General features: G+C 49.3%; 1 protein-coding gene across 1 annotated transcript in view; it reads right to left on the reverse strand.

Annotated features, from left to right (window-relative positions):
• Nucleotides 1-23,124, reverse strand: part of LOC128823166 (tubulin-specific chaperone cofactor E-like protein) — a 96,877-nt gene that overhangs the window by 17,621 nt on the left and 56,132 nt on the right. The window contains exons 15-20 of the mRNA XM_054005289.1: nucleotides 22,178-22,748; nucleotides 19,586-20,178; nucleotides 16,303-16,876; nucleotides 12,074-12,684; nucleotides 9,719-10,280; nucleotides 4,841-5,040 (exon numbers count right to left, since the gene is read on the reverse strand). Coding sequence (XP_053861264.1) covers nucleotides 4,841-5,040; nucleotides 9,719-10,280; nucleotides 12,074-12,684; nucleotides 16,303-16,876; nucleotides 19,586-20,178; nucleotides 22,178-22,748 — 3,111 coding nt within the window. The remainder of the gene's footprint in view (nucleotides 1-4,840; nucleotides 5,041-9,718; nucleotides 10,281-12,073; nucleotides 12,685-16,302; nucleotides 16,877-19,585; nucleotides 20,179-22,177; nucleotides 22,749-23,124) is intronic.

A 23,124-nucleotide genomic window follows, 5' to 3' on the forward strand; every position in this document is an offset into this window, starting at 1 on the left:
TTGAAAAAGCCCAGCTGCAGAATTGGACGCTCTGCAGCAACATTCAATAGACAGAAGGGTGACCAACAGATAAAAAGAATCTAACTGCACTGAAACCTTTGGAAGCTGCAAAAGTGAGGAAATTTGAAGTTGCCGTTTCCACAGCAACCTTCCCCTCTTTCACTCAAACTCGCAGGGCTATAAATATCCCGTTGACCAACTTTTCGTACTGTTCCAACAGAACACAAATTGACTTCAGCCCCTGTATCAGATTCATAGAACAATTGGACGTACGGGCTTGCTTTGCTTCTGATATGAATGTAGGCACCGCAGTTTTCGAAGGAGAAAAACAGCCCCCCCGCGGGAGTATGGATGAAGACAACTAGTAAACAAGCCAGCCTGTTCGAGAAGCATCCTGCATTGGGATTATGTTAGCACAACAGACGTGCCGTGTTTTTTGCTTTAACGAGAGACACGTTAAATCTACTCTAGAGACAGATTTTCAAAGGGTGGATTCCTCCCAGGAGCCCACAATTTTCACCCACACGCACGTACTTTTGGGCATGATCATCTGTATATGTGGACTGTTGCCTTGGGCTAAATTCCATCACCCATGCATGCAGAGGATGGAATCTATTGTAGATAGGCTTGCAAAAAGTGCATGCAAAATTGGCTGATAGTAAGCATTTTGAAAGGTAAGAATTGAGACAGAATTGTGACACTTTTGAAAAGCCAGGACTGAAGAGTCCCGTTTTCAAACGTGGGTTCTGTAACTACACTCTAGTCTACAGCAGATAATGTCGACTGGTACAGTTATAGTGTGAATCCCTCTCGTGGAGGTAGTGGAGTTTCTGCAGGCACCAATGTGCGTTACCAGTTTAGCGGTGTCTACACTAGGGTTTTTGCTGGTATAAAAATTTTAGGGGGCAGGGGGAATCATGCCCCTAACCAACAGTACTATGCTGTTAGAAGTTTCTAGACCTGGCCTTGAACAGTTGAGTCCACCCCCATCTAGACACGCAGATCAGCATATACACACTCATCTGACACCTCTGAGCCAGTCGATCCCTGATCATCAAACTCAGTAAGTTAGGGGCAGTGAGGAATAGAACTGAGGAGTCCTGACTCCTGGCCCCCCTTCCCTCAGCTCATTGAACATTTCTTCTCTATACTACTAAATAAGTCCCTAACTAGGTGGGTGAGGTAATATCTTTTATTGGACCATCTTCTCTTGGTGTGAGAGAAAGAAGCTTTCAAGCTTACACAGAGCTCGGTGTTAGCTTGAAAGCTTCTCTATCTCATCAACAGAAGGTGGTCCAATAAAAGATATTAACTCAGCCATCTTGTCTCTCTCATACCCTGGGACTGACACGGCTACAACAACACTGCATACAAATAACAACATACACATCTAGCTTACTGATCTGACATTTTCAATGGGGAAAAAAATTACTCTGGGGCTAACGTCCACCCATCTCAAATGTCCCTCATTTTAGTCCCCAAGTTATGCATGTTCCACGTAAATGGGGGCCCCTCAAAACTCTTACTTCTGAAAATTATTTCCAGCAGAAATACCGAATCGTGGAAATGAGGTGATAGACAGAGTTATTGACATCAATGGAAGGAATCCCACAACATTTGAGCTCTCCGAGTACTGTGTATCCCTCATCTGAGGGCTTTCTGTGCCCAGTATTTGGGTCCGAGCATTTTGAGAGATGCTAACCAACTTCTGTGCCCAATTTAAGCCTAAAATAATAACAACAACAACGAGTTATAAGCTACTGAAAAGCAGTGTGGATTAGTAGCAGGACAGCAGCTAATCCCTGCCTATGCCACAAAGGTTCTGCTAGGCATGGCAGCATTAATTTTCAAGAGCACTTATACCACCACTTCATTATTGTTATTTGTATTACTGTAGTGTCTAGAAGGCCCAGTCAAGAATCACGACTCCTTTGTGCTAGGCGCTGCACAAACACAGAAGAAAAAAGTTTTTTTTTTTGCATCTACAATGAGAACACCAAAGGTTTTCGGTCAATGAACTGTTTCATCCTGCTATCGAACGACAGTAAAGCCTCGACTATTGGCACGAGAGCCTTCTCTGCAGTTCCAGCAATCTAGAACAGCCTTCTCCGATCTCTCCACTTCAGCTTTTGCATTCCACATCTCTCGCCTCCCTCTTGATTCTTCTCTTTCCTCTGCTCTTTATGGTTTTAACCCAGTAAAATCCATTATGAGATTCGGGGAGCCTGATTCCCTCCTCTCACTTACACCTGAGTGAATTAGGAGTAAATCCACTGAAGCCAGTGGCGTTGTATGGGTGTACAGAAGGGAGAAGTCAGCCCCACTGATTCATGCAAATGCTGCTAGGCGAATTTAAGTTTCATTGTGTTGTATTTTTACTGCGAGCTAGACTAAGTTTCAGTCTCATTATTAAGAATTTGTTGTTCCATTACAAGGATTAAGCTGATGAATATTACATAACCTGACGAACTATATGGCTAAATACATTAAGGTTATTAATTATGCTGGTATCGGTCTCCAGATAACGGCAGGGAAACATACTCTGCATTCCTGCTTCACAGCGGTGCAGCTAACAGAGGAGAGAAACTCTGTTAAATGGACCCACAAATTATCCTCCAGGAAGATTTCACTGTCCCACAGAGCCAGTAGCAGAGAGCAGAGTAGAATTCCCATCTTTACATCCAAAGTTTATTGGAGGCCTGTCCAATTAGAAGGCAACAAGGGGCAGAAGAAACCATAGCAAATGGAGAGTGTTTCCATTCTCCATTTCTGTTTTGTTCTTATTTAGGGACCATTTAGTATCCAATTCCACAGGCAGCTCAGGGAAGAAAAACTGCATAATCTGCACTGTGCGCACCTCAAAGTTTACAATTTTTGTTGTTGGTTTTTTTTGCTGCTTGGCAGAATATAGATGAGCCCTCCTTGAAGACACCCTCATTTAGATTCAATACAGCCATCTTCCCAGAAGCTGTTAGCTAAGAGCAGCGGACACATAGGAAAAACACAAGGCGCCTATCCAGTAACAAAGGAGGGGAAAGCAGGACTTATAGGCACAGTGGGGCTGATTCTCATTCGCATTGTGGCCCCTTTCCACCATGATTGCAGCATAAAGGGGTCTTGCAGTGAGTGGAAATTACACTGACTTCCCTTTACTTCTGCAGAGTGGCGTGAAATGGCATCAGACCCGACGGTCCCTTTAACTGCGCGCAGGTGCAGCCACACAGCAATCTGGTAGCTACCGCACCTCTCGTGTGGCCGAGAGCTCAGGCAGCACACAGGCCTTCAACCTGCCATAACCCGCAGCTGCTCTGCTTGGCACCGGAGACCAGCAGGGCGGAGAGGTAAGGAGAAGAGTGAAAGAGGCAGGGGCTTTGGAGACCCCGGCAGGGGTCCTGCTTGTCTGCCAGGCCTTCCTGCGGGAATCCAGGGCAGCAACTCTTGGTGCTATAGGAAGCCTTGAGCCAGCAGGGAAGAGTAAGGAGCGTGGACTGGGGAGGGGCAGAAGCACCATTTAGGTGGGTGGGGGGAGAGGCTCTTCACGGTCCCATTCCAGGGTTCACGGAGCCAGCTGTGGAGATGCCGATCCCTGCTGCTCGCAGGCTGACAGGGCTGAAACGAGCTCCTGACAGCCCTGCCCAGTGGGAGGAACGGGGGGAGGGAGAACCTGTACCACCATCTCAGTTCATGCACTCCTGCCTGCTCTGGGCTGCAACAGCAACTCCCTCCTGGAGACCCCGGGGTCAGAGGTGAGAGCAGGGCTGGCTGAGGGACAGAGAGGGAAAGACCCTAAAATCCCTTCCCCCAAAGAAGCCTCGAGCCACCGGGGGGTATAAGGAGCAGGGTGGGAGGAGCTCCTGGGAGGGGCTGGTGGGGGTTCCCCCTCAAGGGCTAAGGTTCCTGGGAGGAGGTGTGTGTAGGTCTCATGGGGGACACAGGCATGGCTCTGGCTTTCCTGGTTTTCTAACTTTGTTTTCCAAAACTCTGGAGAGTTGGTAGGTTCTCAACCCACTGCTACGCGTGCACGTGTGACCGTGTGTATATCTATTACTGACACGTCACTTTACAAACACCTGACACTTTTCAATGCCATATAGTGTGAGACCAAAAAAAAAAAAAAAAGGTGTGAGCTTGCCCAAGGACAAAAATGGCGTGCTCAGTGGAGTCTGCAGCCCACACAGAACAAAGAAAATTTAGAGGGAACATTGGTCTGGCCGAGGGTAATGTTTTCAAAAGAGAACCCAGACATCTGGTCATTTAAGATCTTGGTACTTATTAGAACTACAGGGTCTGGTAGCCTCAGTGCCTTAGGCCACTTTCAGAAGAGATTTGGGGCATATCTACACTACAAGTGAAGGTGTGACTGCATCCACACTGTGGCTTTAACCTAGCTAGCACTGGTATCAATAATAGTGGAAACAAGGTAGCACAGGCTTTAACACAGGCTAGCAAGCAACGTCCATACCCAGGATCTCTGGCTGGCGTACGCTACGGTTGCTAGCCCATCCTGAAGCCTGCACCGGCCTGTTCACACGTCTATTGTTACGAGGCAAGGTGTAGGGTAAACGGAAAGCTGGCTGTGGGTTGTTTCTGCACGGGCACAGAGTAGCTGCGTGGGTATGAACCCCCAGTGTGGATGCATGGCACTAGTGTAAAAAGTGATTTGCTCAGGGGTACGCCCCACTGATACAATTCACTTTTTTTACCCCAGTGCAGCACATCTAACCTTATGTAGCTACATCAGTGGAGGAAAAGAACAACTCAGTACACACCCGGCCGGACAGAAAAAGGAGGAAAGAAAAGAGGGAAGGTGGAAGACGAGGGAAGAAGGGGACGATCCTACCTCATAATATTTGCCATCTAAGTAGCAGCCGCAGTTGTGGGGAAGGATGCAGCTCTTGCCGTTCAGGACGTAACCAGGGTCACACTGGCACCCTTCCACGCAGTAATGGTTACAGTCGCTTTTCAGCCGGATGGCAGCACAGCGGGGCTGGCACACAGTCACACAGCTCTCGTAGTGACTGTTGGGGGGACAGCTGACAGCTGGAATGCAAGGGACAGGGCTTAGCAGGCAGGAGAAAATGAGTAGTCAACCTGTAAATTAACAGCCACCCCCACCCCTACCCCACAATGGCACAGTCCAGTAAGCTTAACTCTCGTAGTGTTAATACTAAGCTATAGGGTGAAATGGCAGGTATTCGCATGCCCCTTGACGGGGAGGAAAAGCTACAGTCCAGGTTTGCAGAGGTGAAAGGCTGATACACAGATTCCCTCAGCTATCCAGCCCTCCCAACTCCAAGCGCTAACGAGGAGCAAGACTCAGAGGTCGGCCAATGGGCACATCCAAAGATTGCAAAGCACCTTGCAGGCAGTGATTACGGTTCATCCCACCCGGTAAGGCACATTTATCCCAAAGTTACTGCTGGGTAAATTGAGGCACAGAGGAGGAAGTTAATCTAGGCAAGGAAGAGTACCCAGACAGCTAGTCATCTTGGTATTTTTTAGAATATCAGTGACTGGTACCCCAGTGCCCAGAGCCAATTTTGTCTAAATTCCTCAGGCATTGAGTTTGGATACAGTGGTTCATCCTCACTTGCTAAAACCAAGGGACTGTGCTGCTCTGCTCTGCTAAGCTGCAATTTATAGTCCACCCCAGAAAAGGCTGCATTTTACTGGTGGGCGAAATCATCCCAAGGTTAGATTAGCTAGTTCATTTGGGATGGAAGCTGTTGCATTAATGTAAGATGATCGGCATGGTCCTGGGTTATTGTGAGCCCCACTTAAAACGTTTCCATTTTAACACGAAATCCCCTAAGGCTTCACTGATGGGTTTGGGTTTGGGGAGGTGTGGTCAGCCTGTGCCTTAGTCTTTCACCTCTAGAGGACCAAGTTCAAATCTCAGAATAGGTATGGTTGGCCTCCCATCCTTAGCCCCCATCTGTGCACAGCACAGAATCCATCTTGAATGGCCAGTGGTCTTTGCCCAAGAAAGATGCATAAGGTTGTTGCTGGCTATGACTGAAGACCGTTAGCAGAACTACTACACCACTGTATTCTCAGCCAAGCAAGCCAGCAGCCAGCAAGGCACCCTCACTTAATGTACCACCTTCTCCTCCTCCTCTATGCTTCTCTGGACTCTAGTGGTGCCCAGAAGCCACCACCAAGATCAGGGCTCCATTGGGCAAAGCACGATACATACGCTATGAATCAGTCCCTGCCCTGAAGGCCTTACAATCTTAAAATATAAGACAGAAGAAGAGGAGGGGAAACAGATGGCCAGAGAGGCAAGGTGACTATCCCAAACTCACACAACAGTCCAGAACCTGGACTAGAACCCAGAGCTCCTGAGGGCCAGTCCAGCACCTTATCACTAGACTACACTACTTCTCTCCCTTCACCTATTCCCTCAGCTCCCTCTAGCGTTCCCAGCTATGCATCACCCCTTCTGCTCTGTTCAGTTCACCGATATAGAATGGAAGCCAGCCCAGGCTCACGCGGTACCTAGCTCCAGCCCCCAGGAGCAAGTCCCTCTGACTTGGGATCATTACGTTTTAAGTCATGACTTTGCGACTAGAAAGAAGAATAAACCAAATTTAATTTTAAATCTTGTTAGTGATGAAAATTACTTTTTGTCTGATTTGCCGGATGGTCTGTCTGCCGCAGAGGTTTGCAGTTCCATTTATGAGGGAGTTTAATTGAACAATGCATTGTAATCTTATTGACAATAGCAGGCAGCATCATTAGAACAAACACATAATCTTCCCCTCCTATATAACTAATCAAATTCTTATTTAACAAATGAAGAATAGCTGTTCTCTTTTGAACTTTGGAGTTAACCCTTCCCCTCCCTGGATTTGCTACGAGGTGCAAGGTGCTTTAAACTATGTGGCTCCTGACTATTCAGTTATGCTCTTTATGGGTTGTCTACAGGGTTTAAACCGAGGACTTTCAGCATAGATCTTCTACCACTTGAGCTAAAGGAGTAGCTCCATTAGCAAGCAGCAGTAGTAGGCTGTTATCAATTGGCCCAACCACTAGAGAGGGGAACATGACACACTGTGCCAGTGTGCTACTTCTACATTACAAGTACAGCTGTATAGAGGGAGCCAGCTACAACACACTTGTGCCCCTGGTGCAATAAAAGCATCACCTATGTATACAGGCACTTACCACCCCCTCCCTTGGGATGGTATCTGAGCACCTCACAATCATTAATGTATTTATCCTCACAGCACTCCTGAGAACAGTGTCATCCCCTTTTTACACTGGTGAAACTGAGGCACACAGAGAATAAGAGATGTGCCCAGGGTCACACAGAGAGTCTGAGGCAGAGCCAGGAATTGAACCCCCATCTTCTGAGTCCCAAGCCATACTTACTGCATAGATCCATTGGGCAGGGCAGAGGAGAACCTAAACACACCCCCAGGCTGTGCTGAAGCACTTGACTAGCCAAGATTTTAGCAGGGTCCAGAGACGACATTAAAACTCAGCCAGGTTCCTTTGCCACTAAAGCCATGCTCTGATTTTGTTGGGGTGCAACCGTATTGTAAACGGGTTCTCTGACAGCTGTCTTTATAACATGGACAGGCTCTCAAGCTCTGTCCACAATACATTGGAATCGCTGTGCTTAGCCGGTTAGACAGTTCTAGCCTGGGGGGACTGGTTTCCAAATGGAGCTGAGCCCCTGCAGTTCCCCTTGAAGTGTGTGAGATCCCTGTTGTTAAACCACGCTACAAGGCCCATCTGCAGGCTTTGTAATGTGGTGATCACACAACAGACTGCTGGCACAGCGCACGCCCACACAGAACACGGTTGAAAGATGTGTTGTGCTTTCAGCTGGCTTGGGAGCCGGCCCGTGCCTGGGCTCTCGCACGGCTCCTCTGCTGAGCGGGGAGAAACGCAAACCAACAGCCTGTCTACAAATCAGTCACGTTGGGGAATCCAGTTACAACTCACTTGCCTGCTAACCCATTTGCAATCATGGCTCGGATCTGTAGTGCCGACTGGACCTTACCCAGGAGATGTCTGCTTTAAAGTCTTTGTTTAACCCGGGCTTTAGCTTTTTTGCAAAACACAGTGAAGTTCTAGTGTGCAGTGCGTGTTGGAATCATGGCCCCAATGCTGCAATTGGATTCACGCAGGCAGATGCTTTTGTATCAAACCCAAGGGCTTCACTGGGGCTCTGCAAGCGCTGGATTGCAGAAGTGGGGCCTCTGTTTGAAACTGGATTTGGTATTACTTCTCGTGCTTGTATTTGCAGTGTAGACAGGGCTTAATTCAATGAGAGGTGGATTGTAGCACCACATGGCTAACTCAGTTCTCAGGGAAATAAAAACTCTGTTCTCATCCAGATTGGGGAGACCAAGCTAGAAACCTCTTAGCATCAACCACGGCATGCCACCAATCCTAGCACTGGAGTAGATTTGCATACAATACAAACAATAGTCCTCCTGACCATTACACCGCCCAGGCCCAGGGTTTTTGAACAAGCCTGGAGAAATACCCGGAGACAAACTGGTTTCCTGCTAAGTGCTTAGGAAACCTTCAGATTTAGTGGCTGCCCCATAATTCATCCTCCTGCAGCTCCATTTCCTTTATGAATCTGTTGACACGAGCGATAATGTCCCGTGACTCTGGTACACATCTCTTTCATGCGGAGTTATCTGTTGAGCTATTTTTCTTCCCTGTCTCTTATCAGCGGTATCATTTTTAATCCATTATTTTTGGTTTTGTCATTATTATGGGGCCTAACCTTGGTTCTTCTCCTTAGGAATCCCCGGAGTGTCAAGGATTCCTTGCTCCCATATTCACCACCTTCCCCGCACGAAAGCCAGACATCATGGCAATCATACTCATCAAGAACAATAACGTTTGCATAGTGCTTTCCGGCCAGGCATCTCAGAACATTCCACAACACTAGGCCACCCTCGTTCCTGTTCTACACAAGGAGGTTCAATGACCTGCCCAAGGTCCCACAGCAGATCAGTGACAGAGCTGGAAACAGAACTCAGGTGTCCTGGCTCCCAGTTCTGTGCTCTATCCACTGCGTAACACTGTCTCACGAGGCTTATCCCACCATAGAGGTGTCTATGATGCTGCTGCTTCTCAGAACTATGCAGTGCAGCTCCATGTAGCTGCTACGGAGATTACCTATGCTGCTTGGCTGGGATCTGAACTCTGATTCCCTCGTCTGGTCACCAGACTTGGGGTGCTAGTGGAAAATGCCAGGCTGACAGTCTGGGAGACTGAGTTCCTCTAATTATGCACGGGTAAGGGCACTGCTCTGCAGGGACCACTGAGAACTAGCTCAGTCTCCATAGCCCACCCAGCGCCTGTCGCCAAGGTGGCCAGCCAGGTGGCCAGTTAGCACCAGTAGCAGCGGTGGTTTTGTGGTGCAGACACTTGCCCACTAGGAACTGGGCCAAGGCCACTAAATTCATCTCATGCCAGTCACCCAGAACAGCCATCAGATGGCACCAGTGACAGCCACTGGACTGGATTTGAATCTAGCTCCCTCTACACTGTATTGCCATTTTCTCCCCAAATTGTCCCCCTCTCTTTGGCGAGGGAAGCTTTAGGTGTTGCACACACAAAGACAGACCCTTTGCTGCAATTTCTATTGAAGTCGGTGGAGCGACACCAGCTGAGGACCTGGTCCGAAAGCAGACGATCATCCAAGTAATTTACAGGGGCCAAGGTAGAAGGAAAAGGTTCTGCTCACAGCACGAGGTGAAGTTCCTCCAGCCGGTGATGGCTATTCCCTGGGTTTGGCAGGTGCTGGCGTAATTCTGCAGCCAGCTGCAGGCGGTTTGGACAGCTCCCCCGTCAATGCAGGTATCAAACAGGCAGTTCTTGTAGAAGAAGCCGGGGTTGACTTTGCTATGGCACTTGGCGAAGACGCTGCTTTTGCTGGGAATTAGGCTGCACAGCTGCTGGGGTTTCCAGAACCCTTCCACCTTACTGCAAGTGGGGCACCTGTCACCACAGCCCACCTGGCAAAAGGTGTCCCGCTTCACCCAGCTCTGGCCAAAGTCATTGATGTTGGAGGCCACCAGCCCGCTGGAGGTCTCCAGTTCATCACCAGGATTGCCGTTGTAGCGGCCGCAGAGGCCATAGGTGTTGTTCTGGAGGCTTCGCGGGACGGTGACGGAGAGGAAAGTCTTCCAGTCATACACCACCTTCAGCCCAAAGTCGGTCTCCACCACGATGTGGAAGCCAAAGGCAAAGATGTTCACCTTCCCTTGGCCCAGCTTCAAGGGCAGGTAGAGACGCTCATTGTTAATCTGCAAGGACACAGAAGCGGATGGGTAATTATTAATCTGCAAGGACTTGAAGGTAGGATCAAGGAATGTCATTTGTTTTAGGATATGCACCTCATGGGAGATGCTCTGTTGTGCAAGCAATGACTGTGATGCAGCTCTTAGAAGAAAAAAGTGATGATTACCATAATAATTATAACAACAACAGCCTGGATGAAGCACTGGAGGATGCGGCATTGGGCAGGGCTAGATCTGGCTCCCAGCTTTTTCCAGATTGGGGTTCTCTTTTCCATACTGTGTGCTGTTTGTGAGCACCTCTGTTCCAGGACTGGTGTAGACAGTGCAAAGAAACAAGCTACCCAATGGGTACGTCTGTACTGCAATCGCAGGGTGTGACTGCAGCTTGAGTAGATGTACCTGAGCTAGCTTTAATCTAGTTACCTCGAGTGCCTGAGCAGTGAAACCGCAGTAGTACAAGCCTACCTGGGACCCTAGGTTATTACTCGGGTAGCTAGCTCACGCTGAAGCAGTTGCTGCTGCGACTTCACTGTGCTGGTACCCAATGTAGCCATATTAAAACTATCTCAGGTACGTCTTCATAGACATGTCTTAAGAAAATACCCAGAATCTACATCACTGATTTCTTCTCTCACAAGAAACCGATCTGCAGGTCCCAGACATCTGCTACCACTTGGCAGAGAGGCCCCCAAAGTGACAATAATTAGAAATGGGCCCAGAGCTGTGAAGTTCTGACCCAGATTTGGATCTCAATCTGAACTTCCCCAAAGCCTGGGCATGTTTGGACTCAGTATTTTGCTTTGGCTCTTCCTGGAAATAGGTTCTATTGGGACACCAGGTTCCAGATTCCACAGACTTTTGCCTCACAGCCCCCAACAGTGCGCCTCCGGGAACTGACAGCATGGACAGCCAGACAAGCGCCAGTGGAATATCAGCTCATCACAGGGAACTTCCTCCTGCTAAGAAGCGCTCCATGCTGCCCAAGGAGGCTGCATCATGCCCTACGCGGTGTTCAGTGATCACTCAGTGCTTCTGCTCTTTGCAAAAGCTCTGTTTTATCAGAGTCCAGTTCCAGGTAGCTATGCATAACAAGAGCTCCATAACACCCACCCAGACTCACTATCTGGGACGTTCAGCCCTTAAAGGTACCACCTCTAACACCACGACGGAACTTGTTTAGATACCAGCTGCCAGGTTCTGCTCCAAAAACAATCAGACCTTGGAAGTCAGTTAGAACCTCACCCACTTTGCTTGCAGCTCCTAAGAGAACTCAGAAATCCAATCCCTTTCCTGCCTTGATATGGTTACCCAGTTATCCTGCAAGTCCTCCTCATGCAGCTCCCCTGCGGAGTTCCCACAAGAGTTTCATATGCACAGGCAGGCTTGGACCCTCTAATGCAGCTTGCTGTGGCTTTATCCTTCCAGAAAGCAAATGTCACTGTCGATCTCTATAAAATGATGGAGGCAGCACAGGGGAAAACAGAAGGCCCCTTAAGAAAGTCAAGTCAGGCAGCTTTATGAAATGAGAGACGTGGAGCAGCAGAAAATGCTCAGATAGGAACCATAAGGCATTCTGGAGACAGAATGTATTCAGGACTCGAGCTACAGCAGACAAGGGTGCACAAGACCATGGGTCAGGATCTACCAAAACTTCACCACTTTCCAATAGCATCAACTCCTGCCCTGTCCCCGATTAGCTGGCAGTGTGTACTGTGCTCAACTGAGTCCCACAACCCCAGGCTGCGGCCACTCCCTCCACCCCTCTACCCTCTGGGTCATGTTGTGACCAGCCAACTCACCAGCACCGTGTATTTGTAGGCCCGGTGGATGACTATGTTATAATTGAAGACGTCCACCTCAACTTGCTTCACCCACAAGGCCAGGGACGGGTCCCGGTCCTCGTTCTTGGCCGTGACGGTGAATCTGGGGAAAGTATCCGACCTCTCCACCCGCTGCCTGGAGATCGTTGTGCAAAGGACCAGTGGGCAGCTGCTCTGGAAGTCAAACGAGAATCCATCAAAGGTCAAGTAATGGCCATAGCCAGAGACGATGCAGGAGGCATCTGTGCGGGGCTGGCAGTAGTAGAGGCCGTTCTCCTCCAGGCAGTACTCGTCGTCCTTGCAGGAGATGTTCTCGCAGTGCACGCTGTTGTCAGACCCATTGCAGTAGCAGAAGAACTGGCAGTCGATGTCCATCCAGAAGGTCTGATTGGTGAAGAGCTGATGCCCCTCAAAATTACAGCCACACTCGCTCCTGGGGACACACTGGGACCCTTGGAAGGCAAAGCCCTCGTCGCACTGACAGCCCTCCATGCAGGTGTCCACGCAGACGGGGCCGATGACCAGGGTTTCGCAGGTCTCGGTGCAGGTCATGCACTCCTCGAAGTGGCTATTTTCAGGGCACTGGAGAGCTGGAGGCAATGAAACACACACAACATCAATGGCTTATTGGGGAGAAAGGCTCCACCGTCACCGGCGATGGAGATTCAGGTCAGAGAGAAGGAGGATGTAGGATCAGCGAGACAAAGAGCAAGTTGTGGTATTGGGTATTGCCACACAAGCTACTGTAAAAGAAAACAACCGTACACACCTCCCATTTCCTCTGATTTCTCCCTCCCCATCCTGCCACTGTATCTGGTTTTCTGTTCGTACCCTTCTCCCTCCTGCAGAGGTTTCCTCTCCGTCTCGTCTCAGGATCCAATTCAGTCTGGCCCTCTTGCTCTTTTGATAATCTCTGTGGATTTTCTCCCCCTGACCTCCCTCATAGCTTCTCCCCCTCCATCTCTCTGGTCTTGTCCTTGTCCTTTTCCCTTCGACTGCCCCATCTGTCTGAAACACTTGCCTCCATCAGAGACGCTGACCTAGTTCACCGTGTGAATCACACCCGAACTCCTTTCTTTTGCCTTCAGCTCACAGACCCAACTGTGTCTGAGACTCACCTTCCTCCCGCCAGCATTGCCCTCCTCCATGAATCCCTTCCTGTCCCCTCCCTGCTGCCACATACACACCAGCACATGGCACTCGGGCTCTTTGCTCTTGCCTTCAAGAATTCCTAGCCCCAGGCCTCCACCTCTAGGCGCCTGTTTCCTCTGCATCTCCTGGTTCTCTTGCCTTACTGCTCCCTTCATCTCTTTCACCCGCTCTCAGCTTCATACCCTTGACCAGTGGATCCCCCTACACCTGGATCAACCTCCCCTCTGAGTATCTGCTCCATCTCTCCTCCTCCTTTAGGAATCCTTCCCACCTTCTTCTCTGCACCTTCCCGTTTATTTATTCTTCCATGTCTCATCTCCTGGATCTCAGGACCACATCCTGGGAGATGCTGAGCATTCTCAAGCCCCACTGGGCTCAGCACCTTGCTGGATTACAGTCCCTTACTCTGCAAGTTCTTTGTGCCAGGGAACAGGCGCTACTTGTCACAGATAGTCTGTGGTTGTTATTGCTACAGATCACTGATATGACTCTGCAAATGTGCACGGTTGCTGAGCAAACCTGTAACAACTGCACATTTGCAGAGTCATATCAGGGCTCCGTATCACTGATCACCACGGACTATCTGTGACGTGTCCTCAACAGCATGACGAGACCATTATGTTCTATTGGGAGGCAGTGGATAGAGCACTAGACTGGGACTCAGGAGTCCTGGGTTCTATTCCCAACTCTGCCACTGACCTTGGCTAAGTCACTTTCCCTCTCTGTGCCTCAGTTTGCCCATCCGTCTTTTGATTTGGCCCTCCTTTGCAATCTGTAGAGCTAGGAGATCTACTGATGAAATGTGCTATATAACAGCATAAGATTCTTATGTTATTATTGTATTAATTGTGCAGAAACATCAGCTCGCCGACAGTCCATTCTAAACTGCAGATGATGGTCGACTTTTCTGGATTCATTGTCCACATCCTGCTTCTCTCCTATCATCATCACTAATATTTGCATTACAAGCAGCAAAGAGTCCTGAGGCACCTTATAGACTGACAGACATATAGGACCATGAGCTTTCGTGGATGAATAGCCACTTCTTCGGATGCATGTAGTGGAAATTTCCAGAGGCAGGTATAAATATGCAAGCAAGAGTGAGTCAGGCTAGAGATACCGAAGTTAGTTCAATCAGGGAGGATGAGGCCCTCTTCTAGCAGTTGAGGTATGAACACCAAGGGAAGAGAAACTGTTTTTGTAGTTGGCTAGCCATTCACAGTCTTTGTTTAATCCTGAGCTGATGGTGTCAAATTTGCAGATGAACTGAAGCTCAGCAGTTTCTCTTTGAAGTCTGGTCCTGAAGTTTTTTTGCTGCAAAAGGTAGCCATCCTGCAGCAAAAAAACTTCAGGACGAAAGCTCATGCTCCTATATGTCTGTTAGTCTATAAGGTGCCACGGGACTCTTTGCTGCTTTTACAGATCCAGACTAACACGGCTACCCCTTTGATATTTGCATTACAGTATCAATACAGGATGGTCCCTGGCTTGAATAATTTACAGTCTAAACAGGCAAGCCGGACAAAGGTAGGAGGGGAAACTGAGGCACGGGGTGAGAAAGTGACTTGTCCAAGGTCACAAAGCAGGTCAGTGTCAGAGCCAGGAATAGAAGCTCAGGTCTCCTGACTCTGAGGGCTCTGTCCACTAGACCACAGGGTCTCTCCTTCCCTCTCCCTTCCACAGACTCCCATAAGCCCTCAGTTTGAGAGATGAAGGCTGGTTCATTGCCTATTATGTATTCTGTGGTGTGGGATTTTTTACATGTGCTTTTGAATTATGAATGTTACAACATCGATGGCAAGCTGACAGCGACAGCAAAAAAACATGACTTATTCAAATTACTCTCTGATGATGGCTTACACTATTGTTAGAATCCATCTGCAATTCTGGAACACTCAGACACAGTGTAATACAACTCCTGATGTTCCTGAAATGCCATCATGAAATTACTTAATTGGGAGACCTCTTTCTGCAAGGGAAAGGAAGTGCTTAAAAAAATAGCCTGAGCACAAAAAGCAGAAGCTTTGTGTCTTTGTGCCCAGACAAGATTACCTTCTTAATTTGTACAAGTTGCCCATTTACTTGCCAGTTCTTCCCGACAAGTACAAATGTTTTCTTTCTGCAACACAAGACTGTACTTTGCTACAATGCTACTGGGGCTGAAACAGGTGTTCATCTGAATAAGGACCTGGTAAACAAGTTAAGAAACTCTCCTACTATTTCCTTTTTGTTGACCCCAACGCATGGCTTAAAATAGCTAGGTAAGAGACTACTTCTTCTTGCATCATTGTTACAAACAACCTGCATTGACTGAAGCTGGCGAAATAGCAAAAACTCACCACCAATCCTTCATTTACAGAGATTTTTGTGAATCAGAGCATCAAGTTCTGTTCAGTGAGGTCATACTAGGCTAGATGCAGGGATTACAGAGTGAAATTCTCTGGCCTGTGCTCTGCAGGATATCAAATAAGATGATCGCAATGTTCCCTTCTGAACTTAAAATGTATAGGTGAAATTCTGGCTCCATTGAACTCAACAGGGCCAGGTTTTTACCCTATGAATCTATGTTGCACCCAGACACCACAGTGATGGGCAACCTTACAAAAACCTAAATAGAGGAAAATAATAGATACGATTAATTATGAATTAGTATTATTTATTCTAGTCCTACACCAGGACCCCACTGTGCAAGGCATGTATAAACGCAGAACAAAAGACGGTTCCTGACCAAAAAAGCTCACAATTTTCCATGAGAATGTTTGGTTTGGTCAAAAAGCCATTTTCCCCCCTCCAAAAATGTTGAATAGATTCCTTGATTTTAAGGCCATAAGATCATCTAGTCTGACCTCCTGCATAGCACATGGGACCACTCAAACGTTTTAGTCGATAGTCCTTAGATGCGCAGGCTGAAGGTGCAGCTTTGAGGGGAAGGGTCTGGGGGTGGAAGGGAAGGAAGGATGGAAAGGGAGGAGGGGGAAAAAATGAACATACTTGTCCTCTGAAGAAGTAGTAGTTCACCCCACCCAAAGTCAATCAAAGACTTTTCCCCAACTTACGGCAAAAGTTGAAGCTCCTCCACTGGCCGACCTCCACCTCCGCGTTCTTACAGGCGCTAGCGTAACGAGCCACTGAGTCGCAGAGCTCCGACTGATTGCCCCTGCTCTGGCACAGGCGGAAGAGGCACGTTCTGTAGTAGGCCGACGCATTGACCACGCCGTGGCAGTCCAGGAAGGAGCTGTTGGTGGGGTCGTTGATGATCCCGCACTTGGAGCGGCTCCGGTAGTATTTGAGCAGCTCTGAGTCATTGTTGCAGGCCTTGAGCAGGTCCCCGCACTCCCCGTTGCAGATCTCGTCGAAGGTGGTCCAGCTCTGCAGGAAAACCACCAGGTTGTCTGTGCACTTGCCGTTGGGGAAGCAGAACTCATCGCTGCTGTTCCCGTTAAAGAAGCCGCACAGTCCGGCAGTGCAGTTGAAGTAGACGGTCGAGAGGCGTATCTGCAGCATGCCCAGGTTGGAGTACTGGATACTCACAAGCCCTTCAGACTCAATCACCGTGCCATTTTTGCTCCGGTAAATTTCCAACTGGCCGGAGGGGAGGAAAAATGGCAGCTCCACTTCATAACCATTCACCTGCAAATGAAAGCATGTGGTGGATGTGAAATGCTCGCCGCTATGGAGGTGACCACTGAAAGTAGAGCGCCTTGTGTCCTACTCCTGCAGCTAGCAGCAGACAGTGCTATCGCTCTGCATCACATCGTCATCTGTGTCAAATACAGCGTGGACAACTAAGATTTAAACTGGTGCTAAGTTATTTTAAGAGCAGGTTAGACAACCACCTGTCGGGGATGGCCTAGGTAAGACTGAGTCCTGCCATGGGTGCAGGGGACAGGACTAGATGACCTCTCGAGGTCCCTTCCAGTCCTATGAGTCTATAATGGATTCTCATTCTGATTCTGTATTTCAAACCAAGCCTGCATGCTGCCTGAAAACAGCCCACGTGCCACCAGCAGGACAAATATCACAGTGTGAGAATCACTGATCTATGCTACATTTTCCATCGCCCTCATGAGATCAGAATGGAAGAGTTAGCGGAAGAAACAGGAAGGTAAGGGAGGGCCCATTGTAAGTTGAGCAGGTTGAAAGGAGTTGCGACTGTTTTATAACAAGCCCGGGGTCATCTAGGAACCACACGGCTGCCATTACACTGGACACAGAGCTCATCTGGAACGTCATAGCGACATCTGGATTATAAACTCTTTGGGGATAGCAACTGTCTTTTTGTTCCGTGTTTGTACAGTGCCTAGCACAATGGGGTCCTGGTCCATGGCTGAGGCTCCTATGTGCTCCCACAATACACATAAATAATCGGAGATAGAACCAAAATTCTCCTTCAAGAAAGAGCACAGGTCTCTTACACTTAAGCTACAGGAGAATCCCCATTAGCAGGATGGAGCCTATGAGACACAGCTCAGCAGTTCTGATTGCCACCAGTAGAGGGCAGTAGTGCACGTGCACACTACCCAGTATGTTGCGAAGCAGTGGTAAAGCTGTGTAACTGCAAGCATGGCAGAAGAGTATCACATAGCTTCATGTATGACAGTGACACCCTTTCCATGCTGGCACTGGTGGCTGGTAAAACTGACTAATTTGGGTCTGAATAAATAAGGATCGCTGTCAGCTTGACACCCCATATGCCTAGGGCACATTCATTTGTAAGCAGCTCTGGCTTAAAACAAGGTTGCGAGGACTATTTGTAAGTAACACTGTAGTGGATTTTAGATTTTTTTCTGTCTGTGTGCCCTGATCCAAGTTGCTCACTCTAGAAATCAGAGATTTATCTAACCGCCAGCAATACAGACTCAAGCGGGGATTTGACCAATCAAGCTGGGCTCTTGCGGTGTCTTGCATCATCCTTCACCGCTAACAAACATTCAGCCAGCAGAGCGTAGCGGAGAATTGTAACAGGGACTTTAGTTCACGATGCACGAGCCAGAAGAGCATCCTCGCTTCTCTCCTGCGGCTGTCCTGGGTCAGCAGGGCTAAGACGAGCGAAAGCTCACTGGTGACAATAAAGCATGCAAAACCTCAAAGCCTCACAGGGAGCAAAACCGGTCAGTAAGAAGGCTCCTTGTTTTCAATAGCTGCTTTGTTTACTCTGTAACCCCGGGCTCTGCAGGAAATGGTATTTTAATAAAACCCACAGACTTGCCATGCAGGCATTGTACATTGATTTCCACCTACATCCCTTTTGTCTTGGCCCCCGTTCAGAGTCTCCATGGGCCAGTCACTCCCAGCACCAGCTTTCCCAAGCAGCGTCTGGATCTGCTACAAATTAAATCCTTCATCTTCCATGCGCTGTCTCATTCCAGGATGTCTGTTTTCTTTGCTCAGCCTCTATCCCCTCCACCCCCACCCTGCTTCACCTCTCTCAGTTAGAAGGAGAAAACCATCAGATGCAAATAATACACCCACAGCTGGCCTGCATCAGCTGACTGGGATTCAGGCTGAGGGGCTGTAGAATTACAGTGTAGATGTTCAAGGTTGGGCTAGAACCTGGGCTCTAGAACCCTCCCCACTCCTGAGGTCTCAGAGCCTGGGCTCCATCTTGAGCCCAAACATCTACACGGCAATTTTATAGCCGCACAGCCTGAGTGAGCTGATACAGTCCAGCCACGGAGTTTTCTTGCAGCATAGACAGAACCCTCAGGGTCTTTGGAGATGACAAAGGTTAAGGATGGGATTTGGGGGCAACTTCTTTCAAAATCCCAACCTAAATGTCCACCAGCATGTTTTGGAGTTGGCAGTGTTGTCTAGTGAGAAGAGTCGGGGCTGCTGGACTCTAATCTCAGCTGGGCCACTCTGCCTCAGTTTACCCCTCTGTAAAATGGGAATAATTACTATCTCTCTCTTAGGGAGAGGAACAGTGGGTTCACCGCTTGTATCGTCAAGCCATTCTGCCTAGGGTAATGACAACATTTATTTCTAGTGGCCCCATCAAAGCAGCCCTTTGGTATTCCTCAGACCCTGGGAGTTTGTGTGGGCACCTAACCAATGGCTACAGCCTAAAGGGCCTTGTGCTTGGAACGCCTACAGAGGTTGTCTCTGGTACGTCCGGCATGCTACCAAACCTCCAGGGGATGGGGGCACCGCAGCACTCATGGTTACCCCCCGCAGTGGAGGTGGTGACAAATCACAAGAGACACATGTGTAAAGAGTTCGGCGATTCTCAGCTGCAACGTGCCATGGAAGCACAATATGCTCTCACTCTCTGTGGGCAGCAGAGAGAGACTCCTCACTCCCTTCCCCCAATTGAAGACTGTTCCTTGATAGGATTCTTACCTTGATTTCAGATGCACTGGAACCTCCAACTTTGACCTCCTGGCCAGCTACCTGGATCCTCAGGGGTCGGAGCCAGTTAGGCCCGGATTCGGGTTTCTTTTTGCTGATGTCAACCTCCAGGAAGTGCGGTCTCTCCGAGCAGGTTTTGAGCAGGGTGTAGGAATGCTCCGGGGGGAACATGAACGCCACCCCATCGAAGGACTGCAGCACCTGGTTCTGGCTCACCAAGCACAAGCTCTCTCGCTTGGGGTAACAGCCCCGGTAGCCGTTCTCTACCGCGCACACCTCTCCTTCCCGGCAGCTGGCATTCAAGCAGCTGATCTCTGCACCGTCCTCACACCGACACTGCACCGTGCAGTCTGCGGCGGCCCAGAAAGACTCCCCTACGGCATAGTACCTGCCGTCGACATCGCAGCCGCACTTGTGGATGGGGACGCACTGGTCCGTGCTCAGGACGTGGCCTTCGTTGCATTCACAGCCCTCGGTGCAAGGGGAGCTGCAGGCCAGCGGGGCTGCTAGATCCGAACACGTGGCTGGGCAGCTGTTGGTGCAAACTGAGTAGTGGCTGAATTCTGGGCACTGGACAGCTGTAGCTAGGAGAGGGAAGGTAGAGGAGAGGCTGTTACAAGGCTACTCGCGTTATTCGGGGCCGAACTGTTTTCAACTATGGGCCAGATCGTCTGCTGCTGTAAATCAGCAGAGCTGCACCGAAGCATATGGGCCATTTTACACCAAGTGAGGATCTGGCCTGACATTTCTGCTGTCACTTAACCCTGACTTCAGAGGAAGTGCTCCCAATTCACACACCTGAGAGATCAGAATGGGGCCCTCTCAGCACCCATACTAACTGTCCTTTTTCCGGTTCACACCCACAGCATTCCCCGTCCCATCGCAATCGCACAGCATTGTGGGTTTCTCTCCCACAGTTCCCAACACAGCTCCTCATCTGTGCTTCCCCTCGAATTTTCTACTTGCAAAACTTGTAAGAATAAGAGATGAACGGAGGGGAGGAGGTGGAATCAGAGAGGGGAGAGAACTGAAAGAGATTAAGGGAAATCAGGCATAGGACCATGGGCTGAGACATAAAATCTCCCAGAGAATTTCATAGACCCAGACGCCATTCAGGTGGTGGTAGTTATATTAATTTAGATTCCCTTCTAATCCTGTTATGTGATTTTATGACTTATTACTATTCTCTTATTACTCTTTGGATTATTATTATTAGGCAGTCATATGCCATAATGATAAGTGAGATAATGTGTCTGTCTGTCTACCTATCTATGTATGGCAATGATCAACAGACAGATAGTAAGTATGGTGATGATCAATAGAAAAAGAGACATTAGTATTCAATGTTACCGCTGACATACTATATGGATTTCTCTCTCGTTATTATCAACCCCTTATTGCTTTCTAATTTATCATAAGGGAGTATCGTTTGCAGTGTTGTAGCCTTGTTGGTCCCAGATTGTTAGAGAGACCAGGTGGGTGAGGTCATAACTTTATTGGACCAACTTGTGAAGGTGAAAGAGACAAGCTCTTGAGCGTCGAGGCTGAACAAGAGCACTGTGTAGCTCGAAAGCTTGCCTCTTTCAGCAACAGAAGTTGGCCCCCAAAACGATATGACCTTGCCCACCTTGTCTGTCTTATCATTCAGCACTCCAATGCCACAGAAGTGAGCACGGCATGAATCCCTAGGTAGAGAGATGCAATTAGATTGCCATTATTAATAAGTATCATTATCCCCTGACTGCTCTGGGGTTGACACCGCTACGTACGCTGGCCGGCAGTGGTAATTTAGCCTCTTGCTTTAACCAGTTACACTGGTGGCCGATGGTAGCCCGGAAAGAGGCAACCATTCCACTTCTGCCATTCTGGACTGGGACACAGGTGTCGCCACTACACACTGGGTGCGTCAGATTTAGCATCCTGTCTCCTGGAGGTGGCCGATGGTTCAGAGGGAGGTAGGCGAACGGCCTCCATTACACCCCCTTTGTCTCTAAATTGCCCTCTTGTGCTGAGGTGCTCTCCCCTCTCCCCCATTGCACTCAGTCAGACAGCTCCACACACACAAGGAAAAGTCCTTTCCTGACTCCTCGCAGAGGGGGTCAGCTTACACCCTGCACTATGGGACACGGGGCCCCAGTCTCCTCTCACTCACGCCAATATAAATCAGGAGTAATCCTGCAGAAATCAGCTGAGTTCCCTCTCCACAAAAGTGGCACAAGAGAGAAAGCAGGTGGAGAGATTTAGCATCTCAGCTGATGGCAATGGCCATTAAATGAGCCAGCCCTGTCTTGAATCCAGCCACAATACCTGGCACACCAGCATTGAGTTCCATAGGGCGCTCGAATTTCCTTCTATTTGTTCAACACTCTAACTGCCCTTTAGTTACTAGGCGTCCCCTTGTCCTTCTCATGTTGCATTTCAGGATTGAAAGGAGGGACTGCTCGGCTTTCACTGTAACTCTGGCTGCCTCAATCAAGTCCCTGCCGGCTCGTCTCCGGGCTTATCTCATGCAGGGTTTTCACTTCAATGGGAGTCTGTTGCGGGTCCCCGAAACCACCTCCCGCCGCCTCAGGGCAGCCTTACCACATCCTGTCTGGGTTCGCCAGTCTCCCACTGGAATCCCCAGGGCTTGGCACACCAAGGCATAAGCCTGGATCGCCTGGCAGAGGCCGGTGCCGTTGTCCCGGATGCTGCACAGGTCATACACGCAGCTGTGGACGAAGGCCGTGGGGTCCACAATGGCGCCACATTCCCACAAGGGGCCGCCGGTCTTGTTGATGAAGCCACAGTACTCGGGGGCGAAGTAGAGAGACTCCATGGCAGCGTCGCAGAAGCTGCAGTTGTCTAAGCAGCCTGGGGAGCATTTCCACTCCGGATGGTACACTCGCCAGCTCTCCCCCAGGTCCAGCACCGACGCCGCCAGCCTCCCATCCGAGCGAAGGGTATCGTCCTGAGGATCCTTGTTATAGTTCCCACACAGCCCACAGGTGGCGTTGATGTAGGTGCCCGGGACAGAGATGGAGGCATAGTGTTGCCCATCGTAGGTCACCAAGACGCCAAAATCAGTCTCCACCGCGGTTGACAAACCACTCTGGTAGATTTTTATCGCCCCCAGTTCCAAGGAGAGGGGTAAGGACGTCACCAAATCATCCACCTGCAGGAGCAAAGCAGAAGAGTAACATCAGGGAAAACGGCAGGGTTTCCACCCCGTTAGGAGTCCAGGGGTGGGGGGGTTCTGCCAGATTTCCACTGCAGCCACTGAACTGGATCCTGGAAAATGGGCCCCTTGCAATGTTGGAATCGGAGCAAGATGGTGAATTGGGAACCAGTGATTGCAATCCAGCCCCAACAACCTTTGAAGAAGGGGTTGGATTTTAAGGGCCGGGTTTGGACCTTTCCAGTTTTCAGCACTACCTACACTAACACTTCCCTGCTCCCCGCCCCGCCCCCCCCCCACCTCCCCAAGGAGTCCTACAAGGCTTGGATTCCAGACAAAGACACTGGTCCAGATCCTGAGCTGGTGCAAATCA

The sequence above is a fragment of the Malaclemys terrapin genome, chromosome 15 (genome assembly GCF_027887155.1).
Source record: "Malaclemys terrapin pileata isolate rMalTer1 chromosome 15, rMalTer1.hap1, whole genome shotgun sequence".
NCBI lineage: Eukaryota > Metazoa > Chordata > Testudines > Emydidae > Malaclemys > Malaclemys terrapin.